This window comes from Poecilia formosa, unplaced genomic scaffold, assembly GCF_000485575.1.
Source record: "Poecilia formosa unplaced genomic scaffold, Poecilia_formosa-5.1.2 Scaffold18, whole genome shotgun sequence".
Lineage (NCBI taxonomy): Eukaryota > Metazoa > Chordata > Actinopteri > Cyprinodontiformes > Poeciliidae > Poecilia > Poecilia formosa.
In genome coordinates this window covers 642,976-654,893 of record NW_006799957.1, presented here as the reverse complement: position 1 = coordinate 654,893, position 11,918 = coordinate 642,976, and the positions used below count along the sequence as shown (strand labels likewise).

The 11,918-nt window shown below is 36.2% G+C and overlaps 1 protein-coding gene across 1 annotated transcript; it reads left to right on the top strand.

Moving 5' to 3' along the window:
• Positions 1 to 723: 723 nt before the first annotated feature.
• On the top strand, positions 724 to 11,871 carry LOC103134577 (rho-related GTP-binding protein RhoC-like). The gene is made up of 5 exons (XM_007546876.2): positions 724 to 907; positions 4,911 to 5,068; positions 7,719 to 7,839; positions 8,896 to 9,026; positions 9,934 to 11,871. The coding sequence occupies exons 2-5, from the start codon at positions 4,913 to 4,915 to the stop codon at positions 10,105 to 10,107; spliced, it is 582 nt and encodes a 193-aa protein (XP_007546938.1). The 5' UTR covers positions 724 to 907; positions 4,911 to 4,912; the 3' UTR covers positions 10,108 to 11,871.
• The last annotated feature ends 47 nt before the right edge of the window (positions 11,872 to 11,918 follow it).

The window sequence follows — 11,918 nt, the reverse complement described above, 5'->3', positions numbered from 1 at the left end:
TCAAATGCATAAATAAAACAAGTAAAGAGCTAAGATCTGATACAAATTAAATATGAAGTTGATATTTATGGGAAAGTTGTAGCAAACCATCTTTTGTTTGTATATTTTTTGGTCTGGGTTTCAAGAAGTCAACAGGTTCTGCTTATTTGTTCAGAGAGATTTTAGTGAGAGGAAGGACAGATATTGAAACAAGAGGCCAGTGAATGAAGACCTGGGACACCTCGTGTGTTTGGTTTCATTACTGTCAAATGACACAAAGAAGTATCAGTCTGCTAGGTAAAATTTTTTAACTAATTTAGTATCTAAGGAGATTTTTAGAGTGAAGTTTCAAATGTTCAAGTTGCTCAAATTTAATTATTTAAAAAAATAATAATAATTTAGTGGCCAAAATGATGCGATAATTTTATAGAAGTAACATTCAAAATATGTAGCATAACATACACATGTTAAATTAGAGAAACTGGAGGTATTTTGTTGTTTCCCATAAATTACCTACAGACGATTTAGATTGAAACAAGTTCAGAATCAGTTCATTCTTATTTTATTCATTCATTTTGTAGAATCGCTCTGACATTTGTCAGAAAGGTAATAATTGGCTGAAGCCTTTAAGGAAGTAACATAAAAGACTCATTATTTTGGTATGAGATTGAATTCGAACAGACAGCAGAGACTAGCGCTTTTATTTTGAAATTTCTAACACCATGTTTCCGTCTGTCCGTTTAACTTTACGTTTCGCTGGGTTCTTGGGTGGATCTTTTTTTCCTCCGGTTCTCAGCAGTCCGCTTGCAAAGTTAGTCAGGAGTGCAACAGTAAGAAAACTTTGACTGCCTTTTTGTGCATCGCGATCCAAAAACAGAGGGAAAGTGGACTAATCTTTTTTTAAGACGTGTCGTCTTGCTGTTTACAGGTAACTATTAGAGAATAGGTGTTGCTTAATTCATCTGCATGTTTTTTTGTTCTATTTTTATTTGAGATAGTAAAATTATAGGTTTTACTGACAGAACAAGCTGGCGGCCTGTCCCTTTGTAATAATTTATTGTTTGGTGGTGGTCAGATTTGTCAACAATGTGCTGATCCGTTTAAGCACAACTTTTTAGAGCGTGTAAGAGTTTAAAAGTGAATCCGGCAGGTGATTCTGTCAGTGAGTCAACCAGTGTAAGACTTTTAGCCGTTTGTTTCCCTGGGAACACGTTTTCACCCATACCACTTTCATTTTCAGCGTTTTGGGGCGATAAATACTAATGTTTGTTATTGGTTGGTGAAACCAACCATCTTCAGGATCCATGTGCATGTTGACTGAATGATCTGGTGATAGAATAATATAAAAGCTATAGTCGACTTCTGGTTTATTTTGTTAGATTGCTGATTGATGAAACAACGAACTTTTTTTTTTTCAGTCATTTTCAGGAGATTTTGATGACAAAAACTTAGTTTTGAATATTTGTCTACCGACCAAAAAGGTATTCTGTAGTAGTTTTAGAAGTTTAAAACCTAAACTGTAGTAATAATGGATTTACTATTCCTGTACTATTTATTGTCTGCCCGTCACACTAAACAAGAGGCAGGGACACATCAGTTTTAGCCTTGGGGCAAAGTTGGTGGATATTTTCTTTCAAACAAATGTTTCTAGTCATTTTTTATTTTTTATTTATTTATTTAGTACTTTTAATTAATGAAAGTCTGATCCAGGAAGCTGTATTTTGTCAGATTTTGCAGTTACGTAGACCAGAAACTGTTTACAGACTCCACATGATCAGCCAGTCATTCCCATTTGTTTGCTCTGGAGCTGCACTCTTTATTGGCTCTATTCTCTGGGAGCCATGCTGTGTGTTTTTTCTGTTTTGCCTGGTGCTCCAGCTCCAGGTACCACCAGTAGAACAACCCATTATGCCCCCTCAATTTGAACAATTAAAACTTCTTTTAATTGTTTTGTTTGTTTTTACTCTGTTGCTACTTCTAGTTGTGTACTTTAAAATGTATCACTCAGTAAAAACTGCAGAGCTGGTTTGTTTGTGACATCTATAAATGGAATGAGGCAGATAGGATCAGTCATGCGTTTTCCTTCCGTTGATTAAGATGCCTCTGCATCCAGTTTGATACAAAAGTCAACAGTGTAGATTTCTGGCCATCAGATTTAGCCAGATAAGACATTTGCAGCTTTTGAGTTGTCTTAGTTTGTGAACTTTTGTCTATTTATCAGACAATGTGGCTGCATTATAATTATTTTTTTTTTCTTTTACTGCTTTGGAATCATATTGTTTGTCTCGTTGCAAAATGCAGCAATCGACATTTTGCTTGTTCCTTAATTTCTGGAATTTCAGGGTTTCAAGTCAAAGTCTATACTTGAGTTTTTAACCACTTTGTCCTTTAGCTCCAAAGAGTTTAACCACATTTCTGCAGAACATCTGAACCACCCTCAATATTGCAATGAAAAAAATGGACCTGGGAAATAGGTTTTGAGTGCTGCCATCAGCTGTAACTGCGGTGTATCAGAGAGGTATGAGGAATGAAGAGGTATGATCTTGAAAAGCAAGTATGAGGAAGAAAATCTTGGTGATATAATTTCCTTTAATGTGGTCAGATGAAAAAAAGTCATATCATGGAGGTTCCAGAGTTGAAAAATAAAAAAAAGTGCTTTCATGATAAGTACACACATTGTTTGGTAAATATGATTAATTAAATTTGCTGTTGAATGAATACATATTTTATTTTCATGTTCCAATGTTAGTTTCTTGTATTTATTGCAGAATTTTAGCATAATATATATTTTTTCTTGTACTTATCTTTTTCTTTATGATAGCTTCCTGAATATTCTAAAGCATATTATTGCAACATAAAGCCAGTCTCTGATCTTTAGTGTGGGGTTACGTTGAGTAGAAGTTACCAGCATCAACTTTGGAAATAGATGGTATCACAAATATGAAATGAACCCTCTACTCATCTGTGCATGTTTTTCTTAACAGTAGATATTTTGTGATTCCTCAGTTGGCAAAAAAAACCTACATGTTGCCATGTTGATTCTCCTTCACCGAATAAAGCTATAAATTTTACATTTTACTTTTTAATTCTATTGATTGTCTAGGGGCTTCTATATTTTAATGCTGGGCTTCCTGTTTCTTTGTGTGTTTATAAATCAATGCATCTTTTGTTGTCTGAAGTGATAAGCCTCTCCCCCAACAAACATCTCACCCTGAGAAATGAAAACTTAAAGGTGTAGTATGTAACGTTTATAAAAAAAAGTGGTTTTTACATCTTGTTTAGAATTATCACTATGTCGTTACAGTATAACATAAGACAGATAATCTGTGAAAAAATCAAGCGCCTTTGCCTTTTCCCAGTGCTCCCAGGACTAACTGCAGAAATAAACCACTCAGATGAATTTCCTCCTTTACACACTGTCATGGTGTAAAAGAGAATCACGCTTTGAAATAAACATGGGAGGGATGAAAACCCAGTTAACTTACGGGTTCAGTCAAGATGAAAATGTTTGATCTTGATGACACATCATGTGCTGGAACTGGTAGCTACTTAAACTTCCTCTTAAGGTCTTACTGTGATTTGTGTCCATTAGTTCCTGCATTACTCACAGGCAGCATATGTGACACAGACTAAGGCTATTTATGGAACATTTTTCATAAATCATTTTTTTCTTTTCATGTACATACCAACAATGATGCTCTTTAAAGGCATGGCGTTTTCTTAGTTTAGTTTAAGATGGTGTGTGGGCATCACAACTGTTATAAAAGTTTTCTAAATCTGGGACTCTTATTTTGTAGCACAAGCAACAGGAGGAAAAACTGTTAGAGCTGAGCAAAACAACATTTAGAAAATGTTAGTAAAAGTCTCTGCAGCGGAACCACAGGATTTAGAAAATGAAGGATTAGACCTTTAGGGTAAAGGCTTGATAACAAAGGGAAACACCCATTCACTTTAATGAATGGCCATTCACTTTAACACTGCCAGCTAAGGCAAAGCTGAATATGGAAATGGGGCCAGGATGCATTTATTTAGTCATACAGGTTTCTTTTAATTGAGCCTAAGTTATGCCCTAACATGCAAGGAAATACCACCATTGTTTAGTGGTGGTATCTACTATAGAGAGCCATATTCATTAGTATCTGAATATATGAACTGGCAGCAGGACTCGGCTCATTACAAAACCACATCTGTTTTCTGGTGAAACTGTAGAACGTTTATTAGTTCGTTTTGATTATATTTACTCACTATAATAAAAGATGTAACATTTTAATTTTGACAAAGGTACATTCATTTTAACCCGTGTGTAATTTTAACCTGCAATAAAATTACTGACACACATGGCAGTAATTTTATTATCCTATATAGTTGTCTTATGATTTTCACAACACTATGAGGTCTTTGCAGGTTTATTCTCAGTTCTTTTTATAGCAACTCACTATAAAAAGAATTACTATTTCTTTTTAATAGAAAATGTTTCTGGACTAACCAAATGTAAAGTTGTGTTTAGTCAGCTTTATAGATACCAGCATTTGCATTCATTTCCTTTACTCGTGTCTCAGTCTTCAGTGTTTAAGAGGTGAACAAACAAGATTAAAAAAAACTGAGCGATGACATTTTAATGTCCCATCTTTTGTCTCCTTCATTGTTTATGTATGTGGTATTTTTCTTTTGAAGATAAAAATTGCCTGTGACCACATACACAACAAATAGCCCGGCCCTTTGTGTAATAACATAAAGCAATTCAGTCAATCCAATTGTGCATACAAAGCATGGGCTTTTTTCTTCTTTGCTTGTACAGCATACATCTTTACAGAGACACAGTCTCTACAGAAGCCACAAATGGATGACAATGTGGTCCTGTGGTTCAGAAAATAAAAAAATAACAAAACTGTGAGGTTTTTCTAAGCACTCGTTTCTCTTCTTTCCAACAGAAATGGCAACCGTTCGGAAGAAGCTGGTGATTGTGGGAGACGGAGCTTGTGGGAAAACATGTCTTCTTATAGTTTTCTGTAAGGACCAGTTTCCTGAGGTCTATGTTCCAACAGTGTTTGAGAACTACATAGCAGACATCGAAATTGATGGAAAACAGGTTGGTATGACTGACATTTTGGATATAACTGTCATATATACAGCTTCTCCAGTTCTACATTTTATTACCACAAAGGACAATTAATGTTAATCTTAATTTCACAAGAGTAGACCCAGTACCTTTCCATTACGGGAAAACAAAATAGTTCTATGTTTATTTTAGCATTGGAGACATCATATCAACTGATATACTTTTCCTTTGACTACAGTTTTTTTAATGTCACTTTTCACAGAAATGTGGGATTGTGGGAACAAAACTATTCCCAATAAGTATTGTCCACTCACAGTGATGAGTCTTTATGCTGCACCTGGACTGTTACCTGTTGGTTTGTGTTACTATTTTAAGGCGCAAATCTAACTGTGTACCAAAGCATGAAAATAAATATCTTCTGAGCTTATTTTGTTCTCAAAGCAGCTCTGCCCCCAACTAATGAGCTGTTGATAAAAATAATCCACCACAACCTACAGACATGGAAAAATCTACTATAGAGAGCCAAGTGACTTTTGGGTGTTTCTGGCAGCTGACCTGCTTATTTCTGTTGTTAAGTGTAGCATTCACCATGTTTTCCATTAGTAATTACTTTTAATTACTTGTGGTCTTGGAGATCTTCACAAACTGTACTCTATTTTGCTCTATGCCTTCATTGTTTGTTTACATGGGAGGTCAGCTAATTACCTGGATGTGCTAATATTTGCACCTGTACAAATCAATATGTGTTTCATAATTTGCTTGTTTTTCCAGCTTCGGTGCCTTTTCAGGTGGAGAGTTGTGAAACCTTATATTTTGTCTTGCTTGAGGAAAAGATGACCTGTTAACGTCGAGGGGTTTTGTTCTCTTAATCCGACCACTAGAGCAGAATCACCGCTTGGCAAAACAGGAAATGACTATACTTCCTGACTTCCTGTTCAGACAGGGAACAAGGATGTCTCCTGGCAATCCCCCTACCTCCCTCTAGACCCTTCTGCTGCTCTTGTCCGATAAGTCCTTTATTTCCTGTCCTCGTCCTGGTTGCTTATGGGTGGAGGGAGGGGCTAGAAGTTGTATTCTGGGAGCAAATTAATATGTAATGGGCGTCTTTTTAGTGGGAGATAATTCAGTAACACAGATGCTAAGAACTTGTGCTTCTCACATAGCTGTTAATCTCTTAAAAATCCAGTTGGATTACATTTTTGTTCAGCCTCTAAATTGGAATGTTTTACCCCTGAGGTGAAAAACATTCTCACTCTCACACATTCAGTACCAGGCTGATCCTATAAGTAGTTGTTTTGCCCTTTTTTCTTTTACTCCGTCTACAGCTCACACCTTGTCCAGTGGGAACATAATGATCTGTTTGCTCATGCCGTTTCAGCAGTGTTGGCCCACCTCCCCCGTGCCTCTGCAAACCTCTATTTTAGGACTTATGACTGATTCTTATGCTCTCTGTGGGAACAACAGAAGTTACCCAAAAATTGGATCATTAAAACTTACAGTGTTAGCTTTCCCAGACTAAATTGCAGCCGTTTGTGCCCATTCAGAGACATAATGTAACTGATTAGATGCCTAAATATCCCCCAATCTGTCTAATGTAGCTAATCAGCAATTTAAAAGGATGAAGACAGTCTCCTCTCCAAAGGCATTTTCAGGACACTAAAAACAAAACTACGGTCATGTCAGGACTGCTGCGATGGTATAGAAAGAATGGCTGTACACCGATTTTACCAAAACAAGTGATCTGTATTAGATTAAGAAACCAGACACAAGTTACAATGTAAACATGAGCAGTGGAGAAAAATGTTCCCTGTGGAGTAGTGCTGACAGTATTTGGCTCTTCCTTCACAATGCTACAAAGCTTTTAGGCATTTTCCACAATCTATATGAGTTTCCCCATCATTGTTGACAGCGGTTTGTTAATAGCCATACCACCCAGTCCTAACAGAAATGGTGTTTCACTTTATTTATTTATTTTTATTTTACATGTATAAAATTTACACAACCTTCAGCAGATTGCAGTACATCTTGTGAATAATTGAAAAAGCATTATAAGAGAAACTTAAAGGGTTTCTAGTCTGAAAGCTGCACACACCATGTGGAACGCCCCTCTGAGGTGACTGCTGGTTGCAGGAGGCTGTTGGTCCGTGAGTCATAATTTACTAGTGCAGTGAATGTTGCCTTTAGACATTACATACGTCTCAACATACAACACAAATGTTTTCATATTGCCGTCATAATAGCATATGCAATTTTTCGTATTTATGCAGACTTTTAATTGTTTATCTAATAAGCTGCTTTTAGCTGCTGTTGCACAATAATCAAACTGTGGCCGATATTGCAACAAGTTTGCCTGTGCAGTATTAATGTTAACGTCATAAAATGTTAACATATTAATAAATTTTTCAACACTTTCTCTGGAGAACAAAATGATAAAGCTGTTTTTTTTTTTTCAAATTGCTTCCTATAAATGATAAATGAAAGCACTGTCATTGATTCTTTATTTTCTTCCATCTTTTCTTTTTTGTAATTATATAAAAATTCGACAGGATGTATTATGGGGAAGTCCCAGGTCAAAAATTACAGCGACTCTCAACGAAGACAACAATAGTGGAACAAAGCATAATAATATTAATCATAAGGATTAAAAAAAATGGCTTAACTGTTTGCCTTTGTTCTCCAGGTGGAGCTGGCGTTGTGGGACACTGCAGGTCAAGAGGACTACGACAGGTTGAGGCCTCTGTCTTACCCCGACACAGATGTCATCCTTATGTGCTATTCCATTGACAGCCCAGATAGTTTAGGTGAGGAAATCTTAAAGCTTTTCACCTACATACAATGTATTCCATCCACATTTAAACACTTTTCCTAACAGGGGTTTAGCTCTCCCTTGTGGAGCTAAACCCTAACAGGGTTATGTTTAACCTTTAAGCTATCGCTGTGTTATTCCTGTAGACTATTTGAAAAGCATAAGGCTGCATCCAATAAACCTCTTTTGGGCATCCATGTTTCTGGACATACATCTTCATTGAGTCATTGCCTCTTTGCAGACTTGCTGTCACTCAGCAGTTTTCTGCTGCATCCAAAAACCTTTCTAGATTCCAAAAGACAAAAATCTCTGTGCAGACTTTGACGGAAAAAGGTGTATCCCAGATTGACAGAGAGACAAACTCCAGTGATTTCATTGTCAACATTTCAGGTTCCAAAAGAAAGACATTAGTTTCATGTTCATAAAAAACTACCCAGGGTTTTGCAAGCTATATCTTGTGTCTGTGAATGTCGGATTCTCCTGCTGGAGAATCCAACAAGGGCAAACAAGGTGTTTTGAGCTGCAAATATTTTATTTTCATCAAAATAGATAATTCCATCTTGTAAGGGATTTTACACAAAAAGTGAAGATCTGTGATCTTAGTATATATTTTTTTTTTTTTTAAGCATTTTGTTTATTAGATGTTCTAAAAAAAATTCAGAGATTAATGTAACTTTTTATTTTCTGTCTTTTCTGTTAGGTTAATATATAAACAGTTTAACCAACTGTATATTTTAACATTCAAAAAAAACTTTTTGCATGTTGTAAAAACTAGTTGTTTTTTCAAGTTGATTTGCACTGCAAGTGACAGACATTTTCCTATAAACATACTGAACTATCTTACAAGCTTCATCTCATTCATACCCATTTAATAATTGCTTATTGGACACCTTAGAGGACACAGAACTGCTGTAGCTAAAAACATTTCTGCCCCAGCAGCCTGCAGAGAAGTCAAACCTGAAGTCCAGACTCCAATCTGCTTGCTGTCTTAATAGCTTTCCATTTGCTTTCTCAAGTACTTCAGCCTTTTTTTTTCTTTGCCTTGGAACAGAAAATATTTCTGAAAAGTGGACCCCTGAGGTGAAACACTTCTGTCCCAACGTTCCAATCATCCTTGTAGGGAATAAGAAAGATCTGCGGAGCGATGAGAAAGCACTCACAGACCTGACCAAGATGAAGCAGGTATGAGGTGCCCTGTCAGTTAGATTCAGGTATTTAATTGTTAACATCTACTGAATAAAAAGCTGTGGAACTGAAGGACTAAAACTCTCCATGACCTTAAAGTTGAAATACTTTTGTGATTTCCTAAAATCACAAAAGACTTTGTGTGATTTCCTAAAACAGCTTTTAAACCATCAGATAGTAGTGAACATATTCCTGTTCTGGGTCTGATAATAAAATCGATTGCCGTACACAATTAGATTTCCTGCATTTTCATCTGTTAGTTTAGAATCCCTTGTAATCACAAGGTCCTTTCATCTCATTTCTATTAATTAAAAATTGATATTTCTGTCAAGTTTTCCAGGAGTATTGAAATAATTCTTTAGTTTTAGAATGTGTTTCAATGAGAAATTAATGGATTACAACTAAAAACAGGTTATTATTCAATATAGAGAAAACCTAAGAGGTCAGGAGGTAATACAAATTGTTGATGAAGTCCACCTGCTCTTTCAGAGGCAACTGCCCCAGATTTTCCTTTCAGCTATTTTTTCTCTCGCAAAATTGGAACATTTGACGATTGGCTCAAAAGTTCAAAACTGTAAATGTTGTAAAAGTAATTAATTTAATTTTTTTTTATTGTCTCAAAATTTTTAATATTGGGCTGAAAAAATAGGTTTACAATCAGAAGTTGAAACATAAATTATTTCCTGATTTTGTTTGGGGAAGGAAAAAGAATAAAACAACATTTCCAAAAGCAATAACTTGCTTTTGTTTAATAAAACAAATTTTATTATAGTTAAAATTAGCTTAACTTTAATAACAAATTATTAAAGTTAAAATGACTTTTAAAAATGTAATGTAAAAGCTGGATTCCAATGTTTTTTAATGGCATCTATAGTTTCTAAACAGCTCTGATCTTGTCCTGCAGGAGCCGGTAAAGACAGAAGATGGAAAGAGCATGGCCACCAGGATTAATGCTTTCTACTTCTTGGAGTGCTCTGCTAAAACAAAGGATGGCGTGCGGGAAGTGTTTAACATCGCCACGGCAGCAGCGTTGCAGGTCAAAAGGAACAAGTCAATGAAAGGCTGCATGCTGCTGTGAGCAACATCCAGGCCCAGGAAACCAGGAAATTAGCTGACCGGTCAAAGTAAAGCAGGACACATGAAAAGGACTGACCTTTTATGAAATTGATCTTTGTACTGTATCTCACATTTAAAAAACAAACAAACAAACAAACAAAAAAAACAGGCAGGTAAATAAATTAAAACAAACCTGAAAATACAGGGAATGGACATTACTGTATGCTACTGCTATGAGGATGTACACTACACTTTTGACTGTTTTCTTTTCTACGGGGTTGTTCTTTACAATTGTGGGCATCCTTTATCTTCATAAAGTCTCGTGTCACCAGTCCAGCTCTGTTTACATTGGAAATACCATTCGACTGGTAAAGCTGGTGACCATTTTAAGTTTGTGCGTTGCCATCTATGTGCGTTGGGCTTTTAGTGAATAGAGGACCTCTTCACTGTTCTGTTACAATACCACAACTTTAAAGTTTGAGCTCTGCTGGCCAATCATCAAAGAAAAATGGCTGCCTGTGCTCCTTTGCATTCTCAGTTTTTAGTCAATGCACAGTAAACAAAAACAAGTGGCTTCTAATATGAAAGAAATAATCTGTGACGAAGTCAGCTTTCTATTTTGTTTATTCACACAGACAGTCTGCACTGTGGATTAAGATGATAAGAGGGAGACGTGACCAGCTGAGACGCAGGCCATTGTGACTCATTCATGCACAATAGCTGTCAGGAGTGACAGGAAGATGACTTAGTTTAAAGTGATTGCATTGAGGCAATGGCCTGTTTGGTTATTGTATTTGCTTTCTGCTTCTTCTCAGCATAGCCAGTTACACCTACTGCTGGAATGTCATCAATAAACCAGTTGACCCAGTCGAGAAAACCATGATCCATTTGCACATCTTATGTTCCCAGTAGGGCAACATTCCTTACAGGTCCGAGAAGAGCAGAGATGCGATTGAATCGTTTGTTTTATTCCAGTGCATTCACAGTTCTTCCCCAGAACAGACAGAGTGGCTGCTTGACAGTGACCTGATACCGTCTGAAGAGTAAATTACTCGACATGTTTGACAAAGGCCTCTTTCTTTGATTTACTGACAGTGCCGCATCTATTCTGTTAAGAATGCTGTGCAGATTGGGCTCACAAAAACTGACAAAACATTGTTGGAAAAATTGCTTTGTTGCTGTATCTATAACAACACATTTATTATTTAATTTCAAAGCAGTCTTGTCTTGTTTGAACGAATCATTAATCATTTGTACATCTCTCCCAAAAGGATATCTCATGCTACCTTCTTGCAAGACTCTCAGCTGCTAAAATGTACACCAACTTTCTGACAGTGCTGCATGCCTGCCAAACAATATGGATTGGAACCCACTGAAAATATGTGCACAGGTTTAGTGGCATTTCATATGTTTTGGCTTACTTTGGAAGGGTCTTTAAATCTTTATGCTGAGGAATTAAGAAGTTCAAGAAATCAGAATAATAAAATGATTCCTTCAAGCCAGCAGTGGGTGTACTGGTAAATCTCCAATGGCATGCTGCTGATGTGTGCAGTAAACCTCCAGGAAAATCCTAATTGTAGAGAGAAATACACACACCGGAGAAAACCCTTGGCCACACAGACATAAAGTCCATGAATGCAGCTTCTGCTGAGTGTCTTATCTATTTTCAGTGCAAGACTTTATAATAAAGGATGATCTATTACATATGGTGTAATATATACACAGTCAAAACAAAGTTCTGTTGTGAATATCAAACTCAAATCATTAAACTATTTTTGAAACAAGATGAGCTACTTTGTTTCTATTAAATGGATAACTGAGGTAATCTTTTCT